This window comes from Copadichromis virginalis, linkage group LG8 (assembly GCF_057382275.1).
Source record: "Copadichromis virginalis isolate Kocher_CV1m ecotype Utaka linkage group LG8, C_Virginalis_male_GT1.1, whole genome shotgun sequence".
Taxonomy (NCBI): Eukaryota; Metazoa; Chordata; class Actinopteri; order Cichliformes; family Cichlidae; genus Copadichromis; species Copadichromis virginalis.
In genome coordinates, this window is record NC_140625.1 from 18686108 (window position 1) to 18713645 (window position 27538).

Sequence of the window (27538 nt, forward strand, 5' to 3'; positions counted from 1 at the left end):
AGACAGACACAAATCGTACAGCATTCATCTCCCATAAGTCCAATAATTGATCCCCCTAGTTAACGAATGTTTATGGGCTCTTGTTAAAAGAAGTTTTGATGCCATCAAATTCAAAATCACCTTTTTATTCCTTTAAAAAGGTACATTTTTAAGATTTGAACATTTAATATATGTTGATTGTTCTACTGTGAATAAAATATGGGTTTATGAGATCTGCAAATCACTGCACTCAGTTTTTATTTACATTTTATACACCATCCCAACATCTTCAGAACTGGGGTTTTACTGTGCTCATATGCGCTCTTTCTGAATGTGTAACATATTATTAATTCTTCCAGAAAATAAACGTGGGTGTTGTAGATACCTGTAGTCAGGGCTGGGCTGTCCATGGGCTGGAGCCTATCCTGTATTTACGTCAGACAAACGTCATTTCTCACTGGGCTGTCATTGGTTTATATCGTCTCATCGGTTCTCTTGCAGTGGCCATATTTGTTGATGTGTCATATCAAAGTGACTGACTTGTTGTGCGATCAGCTGGTAAGGCAGGGGAGGTTCAAAGTTCATTTTTACCCCGATTGTCTCCACATCGAAGCACACCATGGGGTTTTCCTTCTCGGTGGGTAACTTATAACAGCCTTTATTAAGCTTTCTTTGATATTTATGTTCGATGCTAGCGCTAGCTGCGCTAAGTCAAGCATGAGATGATTGGATTGTACGAGCTAACACAAGGCTTATCAGTGTAGCTTAGCTTTCTAGGCTAACTGCCCGCTTACAGTTTGTCAGTCTGTAGTTTAGCGTTAAACCTATTGTTAGTAGCTATATTTTACTCACAGGGTGTTCTATGTCGTACGCCAGTCTTTCTTTTCCTTTCGTTTTCATAGCCCTGTCAAGGCAAAATCAATAGCTAGCGAGCTAAAGCCATCAAAGGTGTTGCTAACGTTAAATGAAGCGAAATGTAGATTAATCAGCAGTAAACACAAGCGGGACGTCGGCCTGCTGCTTACAGCAAGCTCGGACACTTAACGGTATGTTTTAATAAGACTGACTGCCTACATTACAATAACTCCTGTGTTATTGCATGGCACCCGTCACTGGAGCATCTTCTGCATTGCATCTGTTAAAGCTGTTGCGCTTTTACTGCGTCAACAGAAGACGCCGATTTGTAACTGCAGCCTTACATTTATGACTGCAGGGTAATGGTGAGCTTAATGCTTGTATGTATTAGTGTAAATAACATAAAGAAACTGCTCTTAGTTGGTATAAGAGCAGTGCTAGACGATGGTATTGAAAGAGGTGGGACAAATGAGGAGGATTTCGGGACATGAAACAGAAAAGGGGCGTCACGATTACACATTGTTAAAGGGAGAATAACTTAAAGGATCCCAGTTATTAATAATCATAGTAATGAATAACACGGTAAATGCTGAGAAAACGCTATTTAAATAAAAAAAATTGTAATTTAAGGCTTCAGACTCCGATAGGACGGCTTTGTTTACTAACCTTAAACCATTTAGAGCAAATCTGCTAGCAGACACATTTTCTTAAATTATAAACTGTCTTTAATTTCTTTTTCTCAGCCATTGCTGTTTTATTTCTTATTCTTTACGTTGACTGGAGAGTATGCACGAGTCCCTTCATAATAAAAAGTGAAAGTGAATGAATTCATTAAACAGGATGTTTCTAATTGTGGGACTTCTGAATGCATGTATTTTGAAAGCAAGTTCAGGCTTTGCAGTAATCGTAAATGCCTATCTTATGTGTGTACCATGCTCTTCAAGCTGTATCTCACCACAGGTTTTTACAGGTCCACACCCCTTTGTGTGTGTCGCAGCAAATGAGGCTGTATGTTGGGAAATTCTTTGAGTTTAGGCTTCCTTTTGGTTGCATAATAAACTACAATGAGGAAATTTTAAGCTTAACAAGGAAGGGAAAACATGATAGTAATCCAGGTGCTGTATCTGTGACTTAAAGGAATTTCAGGTTGTTCACGGAAAAACTGCTGTGTTGGTGTGAATAAAACAAATAAATAGTTTAGGTCTGCTTCCATTCAGTCTTTTTTTTTTCTCTCTGTCACACAGATTTGAGTCAGAGGAGGACCTGGGTACACCTCAGTCCTGCTTCAGATACATAAATGATGGAAGGATCAGAGGTTCAGTCCTTGACGACGGCATCACACCAGATGAATCTCCTTAATGTCAACACGTCTAATGCAGACGAGGAGGAAGAAATCTCTCTCAACAGTGCACAGGAGGCGGAAACCTGCAGTCAGGCAAAAGATGAATTGCAGCTTGACGGTGAATCAGTCAAGACTACAGCACTTGCTGAGATGGACACAAAGACGGAACATGAAGCTCAAACATGCAGTCATGAACATCCAGATGTGAAAGAGGAGCCTGTTGATACCAGAACTGTTTTAGTGGAAAGTGGGAAGCCTCCAGAAAGTCCTTCAAATGAGAGTGGTAGCACTTTGGTAGCCCCAGTACCTACTGTGGATGTAGTAGAAAACTCTCCTTCTGTTCTTAAAGGGACAGAAGATACCGTATTGACTTTTGATGCTACCATTCCAAATGGCAATGAACAGCCATCGCTCTTGGTTACAAATTGCCCCACTGAGCCATCACCTGCTGAGGATAGTAGTTCAGCTGAGAGTCCATCATCCTCTTCTGTCCATAGCACTTCCAAAAACTCACCCACAGACTCAACAACAACCTCCGGTATTTCTAATGGACCTTCTACCCCGATCTCTGACACCTTTAGCTCCTCGCTTGCTTCCAGCCCTCAAACCAGTGCCAAAAACCTGTTTCCCTCAAATTCTTCTGCAAGTCCTTATGACACTGATTGCAGCCGAAAGCTTATTTCTCAGATCCAGCGGTCACTGTCACAAGAGTCACTGCTAGATGAGCTTGAGTCTGAGCTCTTGGCTTGTCAGCTGCCGCATGGTGACGATAGAAGTGAGCGGAAAGGGAGCTCACCTGTCAATGGACTCCCCACGGACCAGGAGGGATGCATGGTAGTCTTCGAGAAGTGTGTGCAGTACAAATATGCACAACAGGAGAAGGCTATTCAGAAGTAAGTTGGTATTTTCTACATATTCATATCGCAGGTCATTAGAAAGTGCCATATTTACTGTACTTGACTTTTAAATGGGATCAGTCTACTCATTTAATGTTTTTTTTCTTACTTTGAAAAAGCAGACATAGGAGAATAATTATGTCAAAACCTAAGCATTAATTTTTGTGATGAATACAGAGTATAATCCACAGATTTTTCCTGTCCCGCTATGCCTCTTGGCCTTAATAGCAGCAGTCAAGATTCTTTTAGAGATTCAAAAACTACTTTATATGGGCTTGACCTGAATTGAGATTGTGCGTGCTCTCTTGTTTGTACAGGTTGCTTGAGGAAAACAAGAGACATCAGGAGCTGATCCTGGGTATCTGTTCAGAGAAGGACAAAATGAGAGATGAGCTCAAAAGGAGGACAGAAACAGAAAAGCAGCGCTTTGCCACCATTACAAAGGTTAGTGTGCCCCTATGCTTTCTTATGTTGTTCAGGGTTATATGGAATTCACTGTTTATGATATAAACTCAAGTAATGAGGGGGAAAACTTGGTCAAAGTCAAGCATATTCCAAACTAATAGGCCATATTTATTTGGATGTGTCATCAAGTTTTGTTCTTTTTCCAAGAGACTTATAAAAAATGGTAATGGAAGCACATTAACCAAATGATTTTTCCATCACTGAGAAAATTTTCCACTTCAGTGTTTTTAATCTGATTTCTTGTCAGACATATCAGTATTCAGACATTCATACAAGTACCTTTTGAACCAGATGCAATTTTTTCCTGTTGGATTTGTTGGGTCAAGCTGTGTTCAAAGCACCACACTGGAGTGCTGGCGTATATGTTTTGTAAGGACATGTTTTTGTGGTTTTTACCAAACTTGGCAAAAATGATATTCAGATCAAACCTCACCAAAGTTATCTTGTGGAGTTTTGCTTTTCAGTGGTATGAGTCTGTTAAAAGTCAATTGAAATTGGCAAAGTTGTGAGGTCAGCAATGCTTTGATCTGTCAAATTCAACCTTGGTTTTGGCACTTGTGATGGAATGTGACCCGGTGCATTAAGCAAAATACAAAAACCATGGACACACCTGATGCTTTTAAGTTGCTGGGATGGATATCTGAGCACCTTTCTAGTTAGAGAACAAGGGTACATTCAAGAAAATAATTAGTCTGTTTTGTATTGTTTAAAATGGGAGAAGCAAGCCTGTGTAGTTGTACCCTTCACTGTCACATATCAGTTTGATTAAAAATTGGAGTACAGCTGTGTATAACTGGTAAACAGGCGAGTCAAACAAAACAGCCCGGTGATGTGTACTGATTGCCAACATTCAATGGGCATGAACATCATCATTTGTGTGAATTCTATGCAGTTTTTAATATCCCGCCTTTTTTGTGGTTTCTCCCACCACAAAAGCTTCTTACAAAGCTTACCCACCTAGCTACAACTACAAACATAAAGTGCGTTTCTATTCATCGTGCTCAGTTAAGCATTGCTGTTGCCATGGAAGCAACAATAATTGGTTAATATGTTCTTGGTAACATGGTTTGTTTAAGCACTGCCCTAGCAGACAGACAGGAGTAATTTTATTATTACACGCATCCAGTATATGCCTGGATCATTTTTGTCCAGCAAAAATCCAAAATAATTTCATAATTTTGTTTACTTTTCAGAAATGTAATAAGAAAATAAAGACTGTGCCATAAAACAATCAGATTAAAAGATTATATTTCAGGTAGAAGAGGCTCTCGTCTGTCATTCGTCATTATTTTTTAATGGAGTATTTCCATGTTTACAGTACAAGTATCTAGAGGGGTTGAAAGCCCTGACACCGCTGTCTAAATGTAGTTATTCCACATTCTGTCTCAGTTGTCACCCTGCGTAGCAGGTTATCCCAGGTGTGGCCCAGACTTCAAAATTGCCCAACTAGTTGATTACACTGTCTATTCCTGTTTTTGCAGTTGGAGGCGAAGGTGAACGAGCTGCTGAAAGAACTGAAGGAGTCGCGGGATAAACTTGTTCACCAGGAGCAGTCAGCTAAAGCTGCTCTCCAGCAGATGCAGAAGGAGACAGGTTACCGGATTGAACAGGTACAACTGGAACCTATTATTCACCTGCATCCTTGATAATCTGGTAGCACAAATTAGCTTTGCCTCAGTCTTAAAGTTATGTGCACCTCTGCTCTCGTTTCTGTCTTATCAGTAGGCCAGGTTTATCACAGTTTTTACATTTTTTAAAAAATGTTAAAGGGAGGGGGGGAGTATATTATAGTTCCACTGAGTGGTTGGATTGGGGGGGGGGGGGGTCACTATTGTTGAAGTGTAGGTAAAATGGTTTTCTGAGCTTCACAAGATATAACGGTGCACATTCCTGCCACCAATTTTATGAATGCCTGCTGATGGTGTTGGTGTTATTAATGTACTGACAAGAACTAATGTTACAGCATCTTGGCGAGAGATCGCATAGTGAAAAAACTGCATCTCAGACAGCTAATTAAATTCAAACCACAACAAAGCGCTCTGGACTAGTCATTCACATCATTCACAACAGTCAGGGGCTTTTTTTGTATGTACTCTGTTTATAGAAGAAAGGTTCACATTGTGTAATAATGCACCTATTTGCTGAATAGAGTATAGGGGTATCAGGGCAGGATACATGGCAGCACATAAAGCAGTTTTCCCCTTGCTATAGGTTCTAGTTTGAGATATGGCTTTCTAAAATATAAATGTCAATGTCACATTCTCTTCTAAATATTTTTGTGTTAGTCTTTAGATTAAAGTACTTGCTGAAATGGTTAAAATGAAGTCTAACTACAAAAATACTCAGGCTTTTGTATTCTCATTTTCTTTCAAGCTGTTTGCGCAAAACTAGCAGCTGAATGTTCAAGGTCTTTGCACAGCAAACTCTTGTTATTGCAGATTTAATCACTTGTTAAACGAATAGTGCAGGGAAGCACATTTTCATCCAACCATTTGCACACCTGGTTGAAACCATGGAAGGGACTTTTCTCTTGACAGTTTTGTCACACTTTACAATTTTTAATTTCACTGCTCAATGAGCAGTAGGGGTTTGATTTTGCACTTGGTTGTCTCTCTTTAAGCCCTTCTCTTGAATCATTCCTCTCTTGTACTAATAGTGTGTCCCGCTCATAATCAGCTGGAGCCCCCGAGGATCAAAACATTTGGTATTGTTAATCTAAAGACGCTTTGTGCCAAATAAAAGATAATTTCTTTCCTTTGAGTTTCCCCACAGTGGTTGGTGGACCCGTGTGCTTTTGTACAAGAAAGAAGGCGTACACAGCCTTTCTTAAATTTATAATACAATTTTATAAGGTTCTCCTGTGCAAATACACGCCATCCCAAGTACTGTGCAACAAATAAATAAAAGAGTGTAATCAGCTGCCTTTCAGAGGAATCGCCCATTGACAGACTTCAGCTCCATCATAAACCACAGCGGGTGGCAGAAGCCTTTTTCTCCTCTGCAGGATGCATAGCAGCACACAAAGTAGTTTATCCACTTGCTGCTTATTCTTTTCAGAGCAAACCTCCAGCATCCATTATGTTATTTTTCCTCCACACATTATTTTAGATGTTTAACTGTGTTAGCAGAGCCTGTCCTACTATCGTTTCAGCCATACACACATCAGCTGCTTAAATGGCACATATTTATTTATCAAGCTTTCACTGACTGAATGTGTCTTCTTTGGTTCCTTGATACCATTTCCTACCATTTTTAAAAAAAAAAAACCCATTTTGTTTAATTACGTTGATGAATTACTGAATCATTTTAAAAAATACAGTTAAGCCCTTGTTAGTGTAAGAAAAGAAAAATATGGGAATTATAAAAGCCTGGGAGCGTTACTGTCCTTTACTAAATAATAAGCTAATAAATTGCCTTCAATAAGGAGCAGATTTTTATTTTTTTTTAATATAGCTGGCAAATGGAAAGCTTGTTGGCTCCATTTGTAAAATGCTGACATGCTGACAGATGAACAGTGACAGTCCTGAAATCTACCCCCACTGCATCTGGGGAGGGTGCATGTGTTTCTCCAGCTGTCTGTCACTTGTCCAGGTTATGGAAGGCAAAGTAAGGTAGCTGATAAATCACTGCCTCAGCCATCTGCTGTTGGACAGTTCCAAGAGAAACGTCAGTTGTTTTTGTGATATGTATAAGGACCTAACAATACGAGTATCTCAGTGATCGAAGTGTCAACTGACATCTCCTAATATTAAAAAAATAAAACTCCCCAGGTGAATAAGAAATGTGATGAGGCGAGGCAAGAGAAGGAGACCATGGTGATGAAATACGTGCGGGGTGAGAAAGAGGCCCTCGACCTGAGGCGGGATAAAGAGAGTCTGGAGAAGAAACTGAGAGAAGCCAACAAAGAGGTGGATCGCCAGGCCCTGCGAGGAAACCAGCTGGCTCAGGAGAAAGGGCGGCTGCAGCAGCTGTATGAAGCAAAGGTGACTATTTTATAGTGCCTCTGTTTTATAGAGAGAGTTTTGTATTTATCTATTTGAACTCATTTAAATTCAGCCTAATTTGCCACTAGACATAATAAAAAAATAGACATAGCTTTTGCTTTGAATACACAGTACTTCACAGTGAAAATTAGATCACATAAGCGACCTTATATTAGTTTTTCAGTGAAGCGAGCATTGTGTGGGCGATAGATTTATTCTTCCTACGGTGGTTTGCAGATGTAGGACCCTTTTAGAACTATCAGTGAGAAACAAAAAGCAGGTTTTTTAATAAAAGAAATGTTGGCTCCCAACCAAATATCTGTTTGCTGATCTGTCCTTTGAACTGCGTTCTTAGGAAGGGGAGGTTGGCAGGTTGACTCGAGATGTGGACAAACTAAAGGAGGAGATCAACTCCCATCTCATCAAGGTCAAATGGGCCCAGAACAAGTTAAAGAGTGAGGCAGATGCGCACAAGGTAATGTAACTTTTGTGTTTATTTTTTGTTATTTTATTAAAATTTAATAGTCAATGAAGGTAAAAAAGGAGGTGTACAAGGTTAATTTGACCTCTGTTGCATATATTATCCTCAGGATTTCGATGATATTATAGAGTGAGCATGTGCACCTCAGCATGCTAGAGCCAAATTTTATTCAAAAATTAAAATGACACATTTACATGACTACATGCAGCTCCAGTTTTCAGAGTATGCCTTACCCATATTATTAAAACAGCATTCCTCTTCTGGTTAATGTTAATTTCCTTTTGTTTAAAGACCGGTTGTTTGTCAAAGACTTACGCCAGCATACAAATTACATCTCCTTCAGTCATTTTTGTCTGCAGACACGCCATAAAAAAACATAATTAGAGGCGTCTTGTGAGTCACAGGCAAAATGAAATGGGGTGAAAATGGTACAGTAATGGACCTGCAAGAAAATCATCATTAACATCATAGCTATTTTTGAGATTGTCTTATTACAAACTAATGGTTTTATTTTTGAAGTGACTCCAAGCAAATATGAGGCTATAAACAGAGGGGAAATGGTAAAAAAAAAAAAAAGTCGGTGGTTCCTGAAGGTCGCAGCTGTTGAGCCACTTTTCTGTGTGGTTGACAGGTATCTGTGCATCTTAAAATTGTGCTTTAGTGCTATAGTACAAAAGCATATTTGTGTTTATTTGCAGGAAACTAAAGACAAACTGAGAGAGACCACGTCCAAGTTGGCCCAGGCGAAGGAAGAGACTGAGCAGATCCGCAAGAACTGCCAGGACATGATTCGAACATACCAGGTTTGTGATATTTAACACAGGAAAATAACAGATTGCTCAAGACCATGGAAGAAGTAGATTTTCCCAGAATCAGTCTGAATAAGTGTTTATTTGTGCATGATTTGTATCTGTCACTGCAAACAGTTGGCTTACTTTTGAATAAATGGCCTAACCCAACACAAAAGTTGATCTTTAACTATAACATGCTATTACGCGTGCAGACAAAGACTGCATGACGCTATTGCCGCGGCATTGTTCTTTTCATAGAATTTAAAAATATGCTATTCAGTAACAACTGAACTAGAGCACGACCGATTCTGCTTCAAGAGAAAAGCATTTTTCATTTGTACCTTGTGATGGTAGCAAAGAGCTGTGCTAGTCTCTGTCTCTGTGGTAGAAAGATTATTACCTTTTTTTTTTAAATCGCAGACAACAGTGTCAGCATATCACAAAGTAAGACTTAAAAATAAAACAATATGACATAAACCACAAATGGAAAATCATTACTGGCAGTTATTCCCTGTTATTTGTGTCTATAAAAATATTTTCCTTCAACTGAGACCCCTCTTTTTTATTCTTTTTTTTTTTTAAGGCTGTCTTTTTACACTGTATTTGACTTTTCTCTTGCCCTGTTTGTTTTTTAAAATCTTCACTGTCTACTCTCTTTCAGGAATCAGAGGAACTCAGGTCCAATGAGCTTGATGCTAAACTTAAGGAGACGAAAGGAGAGCTGGAGAAACACAAGCAGGAACAAACAGACCAGTTAGAGGTGAAACTAAATACGCATACACAACACATTCTCAGAGATGTGTACCCAATCCTATCATCCACTTTGCCCTCCTAAGGCAAAACATAGCATCTGCATGTCAAGTTCAGTTTACTACATTGCATTATAGCATTAGGATTTTCACTGAATAAGCAGTAGATTTGTTAGATTGTGTTAACAAGAGTTGAAAACTGAAAAATTGGGGAAAATGTAATAATAACACAAAAAAGAGAATTTTAACGTAGAGAATAAAAATAAAAAAAACCCTCCCCATTTTATTGAAGATTAACTTGTTAAACTAGGTTGCTAGAAGGAGCCTTTGACACTGACAAAAAACAACAGGAACTTTAAATAAATTGGTTACGTTTGTGCACTTAGTTGATAATGAGGTTAAACTGCATAAAACTAAAGATTTGTAACTTGTGTTGCTTTCTTTAATCCTAAAAGTTGGATGTCTGAGCTGGGAGAGACGTCATCCTGAGTTTATGTTTTGCAGTTATACTGCTTTTTCACACTGCTGCAATCTTGGATTATGAAGTTGGGATTGGTGGGGCTTCTTTGACTTTCCAAGTGAGAAATCTAGCTCTGCTTTTTGTGAGGATGCACTGATTTTTATCGTGTAGAGATCCCCATATTCACTCCTGGACAACGATTGATGCAAAACGGCAAAAACAATAGTTAGTGGGTGACATAACTGTTTGATGAATGAAGGTTTACTTTTACTTGTGAACTCAATTTCGATTTTTATCTGTGTGACGAGGCACCAGAAGACAAAACAAACAATAATTCAAAATTGCACATACGCTGTGATTCACCAAGCCATTATTCAGCCTTTTATTGATTGTCGATGCCAGCTCTTCTAGTAAAAATGTTTTTGGCCTGTTTTTCTCAGTTTGAGTGATGTAATTGCCTTAACTTGGACGAGATAACAAACTGGCATTCGCGCTCCCCGAGCAGACATGCCTTACACGCAGGCACAAACGTGGACTCAATCCAAACACAATGGCCTGTTTTTTGCTGCTTCCCGCTCTAAAGGGAAATGCACTTTAAAAATAAATGGCCTAGAAATAATCAATATGAAGCTGTGCATTTCAACAACAACTCAGGATACATCACACATCTCCTGTTTTCATTCTACAGCCTGTTTTGTTTTTCTAGAAAGTCCTTAAAATGTCTGTGTTTAAATGAGATGGTCTTAGATTTACATTTTGATGGATTTAAGGTGGCAGATGTTTTTTACATTGTTTTGTTTTCTTCAGGGGTCTGAAATTTGATCATAAAGAGATTCATCCAGTTAGGTATTATGTCAGAGATTTTATTCTTCCCAGTAACTGGAGAGTACATTGCAGGGCCATCACTGATACTGTGTGGAAATAGTTTTTAGGACAGGGTTTATCATGGATGTTGATTTTTGGCAGATGTCACTACTCTGCTGATGAATAAACTGGTCCAAGCCTGTGTTTATTTTAGTATGTGTGTTATGCTCAAGTGATGATGCATCTCAGTCATAAATAATGCAAGTACAAAGTTTCCATTGGTTTTTGGCTATAAAATTAGATTGGAAGGGATAAATGTAAGAATCAACAGTCGAAAATTTACCAGCATCTCCATTACTGCCATGTTGTCGTGGTTACCACAGACTACTAATAGCTTCTGGGAAAAGTTGACTTTCAGTAGCACTGGTAATGGCTTTGTTAAAAAGATGGTCATTGCTTTCACATGCTTAATTAATGCATAAATAAAGCAACTTTAATGAACAGATTACTATAACACACACAGGTTGCCCAGGAAGGCTTCTGCATTAAAAATTCTGCAACTGTATGATTTTCTTTTTTGACCGATAGTTGCATTGCTTTGTAAAACCACTGAACTTAAGTTGTAATAATTAGTCAGAATTAGCAGAGTTCTGACCAATGTTATTTATAGACAAATATGCTGGCTAGTATTTCAACATCACTGAATCACAGAGTTTCCTATTTTGAGTATAGTGTGGAAGTGAAAGCAGGTGTGGCCCCAACTGCATGTTTCATTTGCAAGTCAAACGACCAGTCCTGGTGAAAAATGACTCCATAGTCGTCTCAGTAGTACTGGAGGGCAGGGTATTGTTATGCACTGATTAGATTTCAGAGGTTTTTGGGGCCAAATAATAGGTTTTCTAAATATAAAGCATGAGTAACAAGGGTCTGGTGACATTAGGGTAAACAGTAATTGGAGACTGGCAGGGCCAGAATTATTGCAACTTGTGATCTTGTTGACTTTGGCAGGTCTATGACCACTCGCATTCAGTTGCCATCTTCAGAGTGACAAAACGGCAATAAGATGGAGTCTGTTTGGTATCAACCTGAGGTTGAATGTAGTCTGTAATTAATCAGCAAATGTTGCAAATCTGTCTTCTGTAAAACTGTTGCAGTCTGTATGCACAGAAATTCACATTAAATCCAGCTCTGAAAAGAGCTGAAAAAAAAAATTCAGAAATTTCTCCACAAATAGTGACATTGTTGCTGCAGGATGCAACACGATATGGCACTCAGCAACCTTGCTTTTATGTAGGAAGATGACCAGAATACAAGCAAATGTAACCAGCCAGTTATTTGCAGTCGGGGTGTACCAAATAGGTGCTGCAGAGGATTTGTGCTCATTATTGTATGCGTTTTTAAATTAGACTGCAATTATTTGCAACTGGATGGCTACATACATAAACTGGCTATCATGGTAATCATCTGCATAGCAGAATAATATTGCTTTAGAGAAGTTTTTATAATTGTTTTTTTTTTTTTCTTTAAGTATTGGTCCCAGGACAGAACCCTGTGGAACTCCATAATCAACTTTTGTGTATGTGAGTTACCAGACTGAACAAAAAGAGAGGAAAATTTGTTGGGTATTCTTTTGATAGCTTATTTTAAGAGCTTATTTTTACAGAAGCAATGCAAAACACAAAACAGTGGTTGCATATCTAATGGACAATCTACTGCATCTGGCAGCTACACCGGGTGAAAGCCAAAGAGCTGGAAGACCTGAAGAGGAGCTATAAAGAGGCCATGGATGAGCTTGATACGCTACGCACAAAGGTTTGTTCGACATACAGGTGTTTAAACATTGGCACACAGGATATCTCCAGGTCTTCACTGCAAGAAAGTTGTGTTATTCTTTAGTTAAAGTGTCTGGAGGATGAGCGTCCACGGTGGGAGGATGAGCTGACCAAGTACAGGGAGATCATCAACCGGCAAAAAACGGAGATTGGCCGCCAGAGAGAAAAGCTCGAAGAGGTGACTGCACTTCAGGAGCAGCATCAATGGTACAGCCACACACTCACCCATATAGGAAGTGTGATGGGACACCACCGCACACTGAACAGAGCAGTTTTGCATATGTGGCATCTGACAGAAATAAATAAAAGATAGCACATTTACATAGTAACAAATATTGAAGCACCATCAACTAAAGGGCCTAACTATACTTAATGCACAAAAAAGTGACATTTGTTATTTCACTATGAGCAAGCATGTTTAGTATAAGTTTTTGTTTTGTTTTTTTTGTTTTTGTTTTGCTTTGGACCTGTATTACCATGCTGACATGACAGTTTTTTATAGAAATGTACAGTTTGTAATATACTACCTGTTCTTCTTTTTTTCTCACTCAACTGCTTCATCAGAGCATTTAAAGATAGAGCAGAGACAGATATAGCATAGAGGGCAGGAAAGGGACTCTGGTCCCTGTGTGGGTGTGTGACTGTGATGGCCATGTGAAGATGATTTAATAGAAAGAAGGGATAGTCACAGTAGAGAAAACTGAAACATTTTTATATTTGTGCAAAAGAAAAGGCTTACCTAAATAAGCAATGCAATCCATGTACATTTAATTATATTGAACAGTTAAAATGTTTAGCTTGCCATTATTATTATTATTATTATTTTTTTAGTCATTGAGCCCATTTAAAGCCCATTTAATGATTTATTTATTGTTTTCTGGATGTAGCGATGAACAGGAAATCAAATCACTTCGTGATGAAGTGGATGGCCTGACCAATCAAATGGCTGACCTGCACCGTGATGTACAAGGCAGCAGAGAGCGTGAAGCTGAGTTACTGGGCTTCACTGAGAAGTTGAGCAGCAAGAACGCTCAGCTTCAGTCGGAGAGCAACGCACTACAGTCTCAGCTGGACCAGCTAACTAACAACTTCACCGAGCTTCAAGGAAAGCTGGAGGAGACCAACAGGCTGCTGGAAGACAAGGTTGGCGTACTCTGAATGCACTATCTGATACAATGCATTTGTTGATGAGATGAAAGATAAAAATGATACTAAACTCATTTTTGTCTTTGTTTTTCTTCTTTTTTGAAGTTGTTATCAAATTGTTTTGGTTTCAGCGTCTGCTCACGTTTCCTGGTTTGATTAAAGAAAGATTGAAATACATTTTCTAATCAAATGTTTGAATCATTTTGTAGAAGCAGAACTGAGAAAACATACAGTGGATCACTGTGTTGTTATAAGTAATGACATTTTCCTGCTCAAAATTCAGGAGAAAGTCTTAAAATATCTTTTTAATTTTGTTTTTAAAGCAAGCAGCCATTCCAATATATATTACTACTATATAATTGGTGTTATTACATCATTAGTCTTTTTTTTTTTTTTCTTACACCATTAATCCTGCAGTCACAGCAACTGAAACAGGAAGAGGCGCTAAGACGACAAGAGGTGCAGAGTCTGCAGGAGGAGCGGGCAGCACTGCAGACGGAGGTGGCCCAACTGAAAACCAGAGTAGAAGAGCTGAGGGATGAGCTGGTGACTCAGAAAAGGAAGCAAGCTGCTAATATCAAAGACCTCACAAAACAGCTAACACAAGGTCAGATACCCTAATGTATTTATGCATCTCTTGTTTTTGTATAGAAAGTCTAGAATAATAATAAAGGTTGGTTTGAAAAGGCAGATGATTTCTCAAACATCTATCATGGAAAATGGCAGCGTCTCGGTTGTTTAGTGCTTTACACATTTTCCTAACAAGTTAAAAATCCCGAGTTCCATCTAAGGAGAAGACCGGTCTCAAAGAGATCTGTGCAAATCAAACATGTGCAGACACCCACTGTGACAAACCCTTTGCTAACTGTCATGAAACAACAGAATAACTGTAATATAGAGAATTGTATCATTTCATTGAATTATCAACCCTTCAATAGTTTTGTCATTCATATATATAAAGTACTGCAGAAAAGTCTTGATTCACCTCATTTTTCTTTAGATTTAGCTTCCAGGGAGCCAGCTTCTCGTCATTTTTTTAAAGTAGTCTTAAGCAATAGTTCTCCAGGCTTATCGAAGGGCTTTCATAGTTCTTTTTGGACATTTGCTGTGACATTTTGCTCATGTTCTTATTTTTTGGTTCCAAAGATAACACCAGCAAGGAGATTCCCAAAGAGCTATTAGGTGAAATATTGGCATATCTCAGAATGGTGTGCAGTGTGTGCTTTAAAAAATTTGAGGATAAAAGAAGAAGTGCAAGGCCTGAAAAATTATCTCCATCAGATAAACATTATTTGAAAGTCATATCCTTAAGAATTGGGGAAAAAAGCCAGCAAAAACCTGACACATGTATCTGGCCCGTCTTCTGATTCTGAAATCGCCATCTATGTATGAAGGACTTCAGGAGACAATGAGTGTCTACAGCCTACAGTGAAGGCTCTGTCATGATTTGGGAATAGTGGTGTTGGAGATCTTGTCAAAACTGTTGGAATCATGAATACAGAAAACCTTCAAGAGATTCTCAACACAATACCATCTGGAAATCAACATGACAATGATCGCAAAAATAGTGTCAGGGCAATTAAAGTATACCTGGATAAGAAAACAAAGAGGAACACTATCACAGAGTCACATAACGAGGAGAATCTGCAAAGTGATTGATGAGTGTACAGGTGGATCCCTGCTGTGGTTATACCTAACAGGGTGAGCCAGCTTCCCTCGCCTCTTCTCTGGGAGCAAAGAAAAACCTTAGAGCTGAAAGTTCAGCACTTTTATGTTCTGTGATCAATCCTTTCACTTTCAGCTGTCTTGTAGGCTAGAGAGGACATTTTTCTTGGCAGAAACAGTAATTTTTCATCAGTGTAGCAGTTACACTTAATCAGCATAGTCATTTCAAGCCTTTGTTCAACCTTGGAAGGTTTGCTGAGCCTGCAGGGTTCTTCAAAAGCAACCTGTGTCATGTTTATTCAGGTTGAATCCTTCCGAGAGTTCAGCTGAGCTGTGATGCTCATTTTCATAATATTTAATTGTCAGTGATGTTGATTTTCACAAAGTGTCTGTGACAATGACATCTTGGTATTAGTCACTTTTTGACAGTTAACAAATCTTTCTTTTTCTCTAAAGCCCGAAAAAGGCTGGAGCAAGTTGAGAATGGAGGGTGCGAACGGGATGCCAGCAGTATGGGCAGTCGCTCCAGTTCCTCAGGTACTACTCCAAGATTTGGTTAGTATTTAACACCTAAAGTTGTAATTTTTTATTTTTTGCTATTGGGCCTTTCAATGGGATAGATACTACTACTACTTCTTCTTCTTTTTCTTCTTTTTCTTCTTCTAAAAAACCCCCCAAACATTGTATCTAGTCAATGTTTCATACAGGAAAGCAATATTTCACAGCTTATTCTTACATGATCAAAGCCACATCAGTGAAAATTGTTCATTGGTGATGTGTGTCTATCCCCTTGATGCTCCAGGTTCTTTGAATGCACGTCATGGCGGCAGCAGTGGCGTTGAAGAGCGGTCACCAGAGAGCCAGTCGGGCCCTTCGGTGGTGGTTGTGGACAGTTTCCCAGAGGTCGACAAGGCTGTGCTCGTTGAGCGTATCGTCCGTCTGCAAAAGGCTCTAGCTCGGAAGCAGGAGAAAATCGAATTCATGGAGGACCATATCAAGCAACTGGTGGAAGAGATCCGCAAAAAGACCAAGTGAGTGGGATGGACCAACATAGAGGAAGCAGAAAACGGGAAATGACACAACTTCTTGCATCTCTACCTCTAATGTTTTGGAATCTTTTTGATTGTTGCGTGCTCAAGCAGTACTTATGAATAAAGGTTTGAAATTGACAGCAGTCCCAGTGCAAATGCACAAAAGTCTCAGATACAGTGTTTCAGGCTTTATGGCTTTTATTTAAAAGATAGCAGTAATATTACAGGTTTGAGAAAATGAAACTCTCTGCAAACAACCTCTGCCTTTTAAGAAAACTAACAACTTAAAGTAGGATGTGTAGTCTATGCTACGTATACGTTCAGTTCTTTTTATTCACTTTTTAAACATCGAAACACCCTGACCAATATGACAGCTAAGCTCTGAGCGCTGAACGTATCATATCTCATTTCATAACTTGGTTCGACACAGATTTTCCAAATGATGAAAGGATGCTTCAGCTGACCTTGACCCCCATACAGACAGTTTACGGTGCTCTGCTTCCTTCTTTGTCTCACCCTCTAATCTTTGGATCCTAACCCATGAAGGCACTGACTCATTCATGACAAACTTCGCTGAAATCTATTTATAGTCTGAGCCATACATGGAGCCGCATGTGTATGACTGCTTAATGATGCTCCATCCATATTCATCTCCATCACCTGCAATGAAAAAGCCAGTGTAAAGGACATTTGGACGATATTAATCTCATCGCATTGTTGCGTATTCTACATTTAAGGCCTCGCAGTCCATCGTGTGCTATACTGGTATACTAGGATAAAATGATCAATGAATATATGTTTATTAAATCTATATATTTGTTTTTGATATGATATAAAGCTAAAAAAATAGGATATTTAAAAAGTCAGAAGGTCTCAAAGCTGAAAGGTAAATAACTGAAGTCCTATAGTTCAGCTGTACAGTTTGCTAAAGTTCTGCTTCAGTTTTTTTTCTTTTCATCCATCCTACTTGATTCTACTTGGATCATCTCTGCTTTCCCACTTCTCATTTGTTTCCCAGCCATAAACTCGGATTGAATCCATTAGCCTCAACCTACATTTAAGAGTTAAAATTGAGGACGAATCCCACGGTTGCGAAGCTAAATTTAGCTGTGTAAAATCTCTGCTAAGCACGGGGCCGGGTGTGGGAGGGTTACACTACTCAGAGCAGGGATGTAAATTTGTCCTTTTTGCCTTTCTGTCCCTATCCCTCCAGGACAGCCCGGTGAACACTGACAAGATAGCTGTAAGGCCGAAGCAGGTGATGAATAAAGAGACTGATACATAGCGGCTAAATCTTAAAGGGTTTCAGATAAAGGAGAGTTGGTGGCTAATCTTCGATACCACATCCATGACACTTGTCATAATCATAGCAGTGTTTTTCATCTTTAAGCTCACTTTTGAAAGTGGGAGGAGCCTTTCTGGGTGCCACTGGTCAGGGCTGGACAATACGTTTTACATTTAAAATCTATTCAAAGTAGATATTTGATAGTGATACGGTTTATTGTTGCAATCTAAAACCCTTTTTTCTTTAAAGCTGCATCAGTGCAGTCCACTGCAGTCCCAGTGGCCCCACTAGCTCACAAATACGCCTGCAACACAGAGAGAGACACAGTGCCCCATTTGAACAGTTTGAGCCCTAAACCTTTCTTATAATTATCCCATGAAGGAATATGCAGTGGGGTCTGACTTGAGTGAGTTTTCACAAAGTCCAGTAAAGTGTTCAGGTGTCTAACAAGGATACTCATCGCCTAAAATAAATGGTGTTTTTCCAGCCTGGCGAACTCACGTGATGCAGTCGATCTTCTGTTTTGTTCTGCTCAGAAAAATCAGGTCTGAGCATCGTCTTAAGCTGCCCATTCTCTCGATATTGGCTAAAGTTCAGTTGTGAAATCTTCTTATGGCTTTAATGCAGGATCATATTTGGTCCATATTGCTTAGTCTTACAGTACCGTTGGTCTATTTTCTTTAGCAACTGTAGCTGTAGATCAATGGTATTGTAGTATTTTGTTTTTCTAAGCCAGACAGAACAAGATTCTGCAGAAACCATATTGTAATGACTGAAACCTGCGGCTACAGTTAAAAAGCTGTAGCATTGCTACAATATAATAGTCTTGCAGGAGCAAAGAAAAAATAATTGCGAAACCAGAAATGGTCCCTCCCACTTAGCAATTTTATCGCTACCTGGTGATTTGTAGATGTATTTTCACTCATCACGCAGCCTTGCATTATGTTCCCGGAGTGGCTTGTTGATGTAATGTGTGTAGGAAGTCAAAGACGGGTCAGTGTATAGAGTACAGTATATGTGATTGGAAGTAAATGAGCTAAAACGAGCAGAATTAGCAGCAGCATCCTTCAAGGGCAGTGATGTCTTTCCCTCAACTGCCACACCTGGTTATTATGGCTATTAGGTCTAAATTGGCTGTTCATGTGACTTGAATTAAAATGATACTGTTGAAGACCAGATGGGAACAAAGCAGGCGGAGGCCTTCTGCTCAGGAGGTGTTGATACCTATTTATCTGGAGAGCACTCTTTTCACTCCACTAAGGCTGCGATCAATGATAACTGTAAATCAGAGGAATACAGGCTCTGTTGCAGGCTATTGTGGGCCCACACTGGTGAATGGGTTAAGTATGCATAATGGGACGCATCACTTCAGGGATATCTGTCTCATTGCCAGTCAGGGTCATATCTTAAAGTATTTTTGCTGTTGTCATGATGTTGTCCCTTCATATTTTCTGGATGAAGGATTGTGTTATGGTTTATTGAGATCTCATCACATGCATTTGCATTTACTGAGCAGGTGTACTTGTTGTTGTACAAAATGAAGCTGATTACTTCCTGCTTATAGCCTCCATGTTCTGAATACAGACCACAATATATTTTTTTTTTTGTCCGCTTTCTTTCTTCCGACCTTTGAAGTCCAAAGTTTGTAATCTTAAGAACTGTGGTTTCTTAATTGAGCTGTTGTGCCACCCTCAAGCTATGCATGCATGACTCGCTGCCCCTCTTTTTTAGAAGGAAAAAAAATCCCTTTGAGTCTTAGATTCAAAATAATAAGTCATTGTCATTCTAAATTTCTGATCTCTTCCCCCTGCCGACCTGTGCATGCCATTGAGCACATCATGTAGCCACATCTTTAATTTCTGTCACTTTTTTTGTTTTTACTAAACACTGTCGTGATGGAACTGGGGTCCTAATATGGACCCTTGCAAGGCTAGTCTAGAGGTAAGTTTAATTTTATGTCTGTGGTAGCCCATGTGTTTTTCTGTGAGTGTGGATGGGGATATTTTCTGGTGGTGGCTCTTTTATGATACTTGCAGAGCTATTATCCATATAATTTTGCACCCATGTACTTATTTGCTTTGCTAGATTAGAATCAATACACCATAGCATAGTTTGAGGTAGATGTTCGCTTTACTTATGTGTTAGATTTACATTAGCATAAAAAGCACATGCATTATAAAAGAACAGGAGCAGGACCCATCTCTGAGTATGGATGCTTAAAATGCATGTTAAAAACAATCTCTCTTTTCTGTTTATGCAAACATTGAATCTTTTCAGTTCGGGTTGAATTGCTGGTGCTTTTGCATTTTTTACAAATGTAGGCTGCTGCATGCTGATTGGTACCTGCAACTCGATTCACCTATTTTAACATGGGCCGTTAATGCATGTTATATTAATGAAAATATCACAGGCATGTTTCCGACCCTTTTCACCTCTTTCCCAACACATTCACATAAATGCCTCTGCGAACAGGAATAATTAAACAGTGGGCTCTTCTTGAATCACTTAGTCCCCCATGCATGTCTAAATCTAGGTGTTTAACACTGAAAGACACCACTGGAGGTCAGTGTAATTGACTAGAATGGATCCATAGCTTGTTGCAGACTGAAAGATGACTGATCTATAAAGCTCCTCATAGCACAGGATGATGTTTTGTACTCATTTCCATTTATGGTTCTGTGTTAATTCCTACTTTGCATTTTTCATAAATACTTAATGAGTCTTGGTGGCAGTAGTGGTAGTTGTGTTTAATATAGAAATAGAAGCGTTTTAAACACTGTATTCCTATCTAATGAATCTTTTTAAAAATCTCGAGTCTTTCAGCTTTTATTATTTTAAGTGCCCCCTACTCTGAGCTCATCTTATAGCTAGCCACCCTGAATTTGAACTACACATTGCTAGTTGATAGTTGAGTACTTTAGGTTTATGGTTGGATCGACAGCGGGTTACAAATATCGATTATAGTACTGGGTTGTTGATCTTTTCTCTAGGACAGTACGCAGCCCTCTTCAGCTATCTGCACTCCTTTATTAAGTGATTGGAAAATGAAAGGATACGGATGCAATTGAAAAAGGCCTGCGCATGTTTCAGTTTTGATGTCTAAAGTCTAACTCAAATATCTTCCCTCATATGACAGCAGACTTTAAAAAAATGCTAACATTTTAATCTCCCTACCATACTTAACCAGCATCTTTCGCTTGAGCTTGCACTTTGCATTATTTTCTCTCTCACTCTCTGTCTTTGGTCACATATTGACGGAGGGGGGGAGTAAGAATGTAGGCGGCAGTAATGAATTGAAATTCAGTGGCGGCTCTCTATGGGTCTGGTCTCCTCTAAATGGAAACACTTGCTCCTCAGTGTTCGCTGGGCTGCGATGGGAAAATTGAACAACAGGAAGTTTAGAGCTGTTAAGTTGATTAATTCTCTTCTTTCCCTCTCTGTGACACAAACATAGCTTAACCTCGACACCATATTGTTACTGTGATGAAAATGTATAATGAACATGAAGATTTATCTCACTTTCTCATACGCGCATGCAGGCATGCCGGTTGATTAATTGAATCCTGGTCGGCCGCTCTTACGCCGCGTTTTCATTACCTTTCCTTCTCTGACAGGCACAATAATATTCTTTCTAACTATGACTGAATGTATCCCGCGTACTTGAGTGCAACAGCCCATCCCAGTGGGATTAGTATTCTTGTAATGTCGGCTGAGTTTTTTTTCCTTCTTCCTTTTTTGCTGCTGGAAATGGTTTATTGCTCTGCGGGAGCATGGAGAGCTCCTAACTATGAAATCCCACTTTCTCAATTTTCTTCACTCAGCAGTCTCCAGCCGATGCATTCACTTTATTCCCTTTTACTTTTTTTTTTTTTTTTTTTTTGAAGCATGTGGTTTGACTCATCTCCTCTCTCTTCATCCCTGCAGAATTATCCAGAGCTATGTGCTGAGAGAGGAGACAGGGGCCCTCTCATCAGAGGCATCTGATATTAACAAGGCCCACCTCAGCCGGCGGGGAGGCATCATGGCTTCGCTTTACACCTCCCACCCGGCAGACAGCGGGCTGACCCTGGACCTGTCGCTGGAGATTAACAGGAAGCTGCAGGCCGTGTTGGAGGACACGCTGCTGAAGAACATTACGCTGAAGGTAAGGCGTACCCCAGCAGGCTTCATCGCACCAGAGTATTCCTCTTGAAATGCAGAACAACTCATTTAAACGCAGTGATGATATTGATGACCAGAGCAGTTTCCTTTTGCAGCCTTAAGTTGCTTTTTAAAAAAATTTTTTTTAAGTATTTTATTTTGTGATTCGAGCGGATAATTAATCAGCCGTGCGAGCGTCACGCTTCACCTTTGGAGCGACGCAGCCTGATGTGACTTCATTATCAAAGCGTGCGGACACTGCAATCACCATTTTAATCCAACAAATCTAAATATAAAAATGTGAGTTGATGTCAAACTGGTGGATTCACAGTTTGACGCATCACAAAACACCGAAAAATTATTCACATCAGCATTTCTAATTCATACAGCTGCCAGCGTAGCATTTCCCCTTCTTCTTCATTTGCACAGATCACGCTCGTGCTTGTAAAGGTGTATTCTGCTGCGTTCGTGTTTTTTATTTTAACGGTTGGAAGATGTTTTTGTGTTTCTAGCGTTTGTGTTCTTGTCGTACATTAATCTCACACCTCTGTAAGCCCTGGAGACTGCAGGATGCCTGGCTCGCTCTGCTTTAGCGCCTCTAGCACAAAGTTTCACACTGAGATATTTGCTATTAAACTTCTATCATCTCGACATCTTACAAATTATTATTGCGTTAAGTTCAGTCAAATTTCTTGTGTATCTCTTATGGCATCTTTTCATTGCGTCGTTGCCTTTGTATTCTGTTTAATGGCAGGAAGCAAACCGCGCCACACAGCCAGTTATTGTCAATAACCGCATGTTGTGAAACCACCATTAAAAATAATGTGATAAAGGGTGAATGTCAGACCACCTTTTCCCTTTCGTTAAGTGGCATTATGTGATATTTGGATCGCTCTTCGAAGCTTCAAAGCCAGCCACAGCATGCATCGTATTGTCTCTGTGAGATATTTGACAGGCTGACAGTCCTGCGACGAGCAGTTTGTCAGCTTGACATAACTCGAGACGACACGTTGAAAGTCGTAGTCCAATTCAGATCAGAGCCTGCATTATTGATGCTATCGCTGAGCACAGAGACTGTGGCCTACTGTAACTGAGACATGTATTCTTTATTCATAGTTGATTTAAGCCTCATTTAATGGTGTCCATCCTCATTTAGTGTGCTGAACCTTTCGGTCTTTTAATGCACTTAGTAGTTTCTGACTTGTTGATGTCGTATCGATCAATATTCCTTCTCAGGTTTGAAACTTGAGAGGGGATATGACATCATGTAGAGGCTGGATGTGGAAAGTATTTATTTATGTCCCCTTAGTGGACACGATCAGACGTTTTTTTTGTTTTTTTTTGTAGTTGTTGTTTTTTTTTAAGATTAACCTTGTTAAGACTGGCATTACCCACCCAGCTGGAGTGTGGATGTATTTATCAGAGTGCTGCGTGTTGACCTTGTTGTGTATCTATGTTGATTTGCTCATATTTATTCACATTTCGTCGCTGAACATAAAGCTTACAGCCTCAATTTGATTTTGTGGATGTAACCAGCAGTCACAACCCAAAACAACATTAGCCTGTGATTGTGTGGCGTTTCTCCATTTCACTCTGTTTTGCTCTCCACCGGCTCCTGAGGGAAATCTCTCTCCGTGGCTTCTGAATCCTCCAGAGCCGTTCAGTAGGTAGCTGCCGTCAGTTAGTGCAGCGCCGGGCTTGCAGTGAGTTTTAACAGAGGTCATTTATTTAAATGCTGCTCGCTGTGGATAAAAACAAGACAATTACAGGCAATTTACCGCTGTGTCTGTTTCTGCAGTCAGTGTGCAATGCAGTGCAATGCAAGCAAATGTCGACATAGAAAATGTCAAATGTGTCTAGAATCAGTGTCAAACATGGTGGGCCAGAAAAATAAATAAATCGATAAATAAAATGACAAAAAAATCAATCTGGTGGATTTCACAACAAAAACAACAAAACAAAATATTTCTAGCGTTTCCAACACGCCCACATAAATCCAAGCAAAGTGTCACCACTCTTTCAACATGTATTGTCGCAGCCACGTTGATGTTTATGTGGGAACAAGCTTTCATAAATATTTCCAAATGATGCAGCCAGTCAGCTTCTTATTGGTTTTTTTTGTTTGTTTTTTTACATATTAGAGACTCTCTTCATTAAAAAAGAAAAAACCTGAACAAGACAATAAATTGCAATAAAATGTGGGAGTAATTTCTGGCTTTCAGACTTCTTTCTGCAGATGAAAGATGATTGGCAGCGTGAAGGAAGGAATGATGTAAAAACACTCAATGTTAAAATGACAGTAAAATATTCAGACAAAGCCATATCAAGGCTTCACTTTTACCGAGATGGATGATCCAGGCTTTTCTGATTTTTAAGCCGCCGATGATTGTCCTTCATATTGATGAGATTTGATGGCGGCAATTGCTTTCTGCAGACGGTGTGACTAATGCCCTGCTATTTTCAGAAAACATCAGGAAAATGGACAAGACAGGGGCCGGTTTTTAACAATAGAGTTATAACTAGCACACCGGTCCCTCGTGTGCCGCTTTAATGCTTCATCTTCCCTTTTGTTCTGTTTTTCAGGAGAACCTGCAGACTCTCGGGGCTGAGATCGAAAAGCTCATAAAGCAGCAGAGGGATCCCGAGGACGGCGTGAGGAGGAAGTGACACGACCGCCTCACAGGCCCGAGAACTATTTGAGGACCTCTGTTTGTTTTTGTTTTTTTACACGCATGAAGAATGAGTTGAATGTCTAAGTGCCAGCAGCCTGTTTCGTGAAGAAGCACTCAAACTCTGTTTCTGTCCATTTGGGGAAAAACAAGTTATCTAAACCTACTTGAATGATCTCTATTCCATCCATATTGTAAAACTCCCTCTATTTTTTGCCTCTGACACAACAAATCTTCCTCTGGCTCACCTCTGGATCACCCCCCCCTCCCGAGCCACACCAAGAAGACTCTTAACGCCAGTCGCTTCTAGCTTGAAACTTTTAATTGCCTTGTAAAATAATTGACTTCATTCTGAATGTATAGCAAATTCTACCTGGAGTGTAGCTAAAAGAAAAAACAAGAGGCAAAGATCCTGACATTCTGACACATTAGGCTCCACAGATCTCCATCCATCATACGGTAAATACACTGAGATGATCTCATGGCCAGCATGTTCTCTCTGTCTCCAAGCCAAATGTATTATTGTTATTATTGCTGTTATTTTTTTAAAGACTGCTTCCTCAGCTTGACAGCACGCCACTCCATATTTAAAGGTAAACCTGAAGAAAACAGATCAGCCGTGGCTGGTGCAAGATTGTGAACCAAGGTTCTTCACATCAGCAAGACCTGACCATCTGTGCGATACCGCTGCTAGACTTGAAAGGAAGCAGACTGCTTCAGTTTCCTCCTGGCAGCCATCAGCAAATCCTAGAAGCAGTCCACAACGTATTTTCACTTATTTTCTTTTAGGTTGGGTTAAAACTGAGTTTTATTTTAGTACACGTGATTTCATATCTGTTATTCTTTATCACTCACTTTCCTGTGGATTTCTTTTTTTTTTTTTTTTGCTCTCAGTTTAAATGAATGAATACCTCAAACATTTTAGTCCTTAACCTTAGTGTTTAAACTCAGATTGTAGGCAGTTCATTAGCATCAGTTGGCAGTAGCCCATCTAATCCAGACAAGATGTGTATGTCTCGGCTTTCCGGCGTCATTAGCATTCCTCATATTTTTGGCAGATGCTCAGTGGTTGGAAACTTTTTTAGCACCATGTGTATAATATGATTTGGTAGGAGGTTGGGGGAGAAAAAAGAGACTGAAATGTTTAGGTATTCTTGTCACACTCCTCTTTTTTCTTCTTTTTTTTTTTTTTTTTGTAGCGTCACTGAGTCCATTGAAGTAAATCAAATGTAGATGAATCAAAGGGAGAACAGAAGATCTGTAGCTATAGCTCAGGAAAGCCAACAGAAATATATCCAGGGACAAAGTGCAATGCTGATCCTATTTGTTTTTCTTTTCTTCTCTTTTTTTTTTGTCTTTTTTTTGTGTTTCTGAACGTGACTGTCTGTCTCCATGTGGTCTGTTTATCGCTCATGTCCGTGCAACAAGCACCTGTCCCAGTGTGTGTGTGGATATTTAAAATGGTGTGTGCATGGCTGCATGTGTGCCTTTTTGTTAACCTCTCGAGCCTCGTTGTGTTTACACCTTGTGTACATGCTTCAGCTGTCGGGGCTTATAGGCTTTAACCGGAGTTTGTTCCACCGAGAGGGAACGTGCGATTTGCATTTAGAGCAGAGTCTGTCAGCCAAACGAAGACGCGCGCGCGCACACACGCACACGCACACACACACACCTGCAGCTCAGCATCCCCGAGCTACACACAATGCTTTTGTCTCTCGCTGACAGCTATTTAAGTAAGAGAGATACACATTCGCAAACACTTTGGATGAAGGGAAGAGAGCAACTCAATTTAACAATGCCAGTCTCTCTTCAGTTGGTTTGATCTGATTGCAGAAGCTGTCACAAAAGATAAGCCTCCATTTCTTTTTCTTTTTTTTTTCCCACAGTCTGAAACGGGCTTTTATGGGTCACGCCAATTCCCCCCCCAATTCACCCTGAGGCTATGTTAAAATGGACCACTATGTTAATAAAGATGAAAGTTTCCAGGATTGAGTGCGCGGAGTCTTTAAAGCCTCTCTATTTCTGCACAGAGGTTTCGGTGTGTTGACTTTTTTATTTCATTCGAACTGACTTCATTGCGACGTGAGCTCAGTATGCAAGCGTGCAGGTAGCAAACCTGGAGTTTGTGTCTTCATTCTGGGTGTTATTAGCCTTTTTTAGCTGATTTTCAGTGAAGTTGCATTTTTGCAAATTATGCCAAATTTTCATGCATCTTTAATCAAGAAGTAGGTGCTTGCTGCTGAATAAGGTGATTACCAGTCTTGTATTTTGGCAGTTTGCTTCTGGCACAGAAGCATAATACAGCCTATGCAATACAGTCGCATGGGATTGTCCAAGTAAATCCTCCGAGGCATGCTAATACGCGGCGTCTGATTTTTGGTCATAGCGTGTCAACTCGAGAGAGGCGACGTTCCCGCTGATCCAACACGATTCCACAGCCTTGAAATGAAGCCATGCTGCAGCATTGTGCGGCTGACTAAAACAAACCTCACGTTTCCCTTGATGAATATGAAAACATGGTGTTCAGTATGTGCGAGTGCCGATCTGTAAAAGAAAATGAGAGAAGTTGCCATTATTTGTTTTCCTGCTGTGCAATGATTCCCTTTGATCTGTCTTGTGGAATATTCAAACTGTGATTATATTATACATTTGTAGATATGCCATTGTGTAAAATTCTGATGAGATGTTTTAAAAAAAAAAGATTGTGGATGATGTACATACTATGTTTTCAGGGAATAAAAGGAGATGAGTCTTAAGTTCATCTTGAATGTTCTGCAGCAGTCTTGCTTTGTGCTTTTCCTCCTTCCTGTTGACACTAACATCTGTTGTCCTGGTTTCTGTTTATCGGGCGGGGTGGAATTGAGCCTAATTCAGGTGACAAAGCGATTTTTGCACCGATATGACCTCCCTCTCAGTGACTTTTGTCAGCTTTAGGTCCCACTTCAAAAGCAGCGGTGTCAGCGGT

At 39.7% G+C, this 27538-nt stretch overlaps 1 protein-coding gene across 3 annotated transcripts; it reads left to right on the top strand.

Moving 5' to 3' along the window:
* The first annotated feature begins 501 nt into the window (after window positions 1-501).
* Window positions 502-27346, top strand: ccdc186 (coiled-coil domain-containing protein 186). 3 transcript variants are annotated; one of them, XR_014921966.1, is made up of 16 exons: window positions 502-616; window positions 2079-3069; window positions 3390-3516; window positions 5019-5147; window positions 7308-7520; window positions 7876-7995; window positions 8700-8804; window positions 9454-9552; window positions 12531-12617; window positions 12702-12844; window positions 13525-13780; window positions 14201-14390; window positions 15905-16003; window positions 16251-16479; window positions 17693-19705; window positions 21689-21752. XR_014921966.1 is itself a non-coding variant. In XM_085466295.1 (16 exons), the coding sequence occupies exons 2-16, from the start codon at window positions 2132-2134 to the stop codon at window positions 24569-24571; spliced, it is 3039 nt and encodes a 1012-aa protein (XP_085322421.1). In that variant the 5' UTR covers window positions 503-616; window positions 2079-2131; the 3' UTR covers window positions 24572-27346. The 3 variants fall into 3 exon arrangements, 2 of the variants coding, with proteins under 2 accessions (XP_085322421.1, XP_085322422.1); XM_085466295.1 differs by lacking the exon at window positions 17693-19705 and adding an exon at window positions 24488-27346 and having other exon boundaries at window positions 503-616; window positions 21689-21908; XM_085466296.1 differs by lacking the exon at window positions 17693-19705 and adding an exon at window positions 24488-27346 and having other exon boundaries at window positions 504-616; window positions 15905-15985; window positions 21689-21908.
* Window positions 27347-27538: the final 192 nt, after the last annotated feature.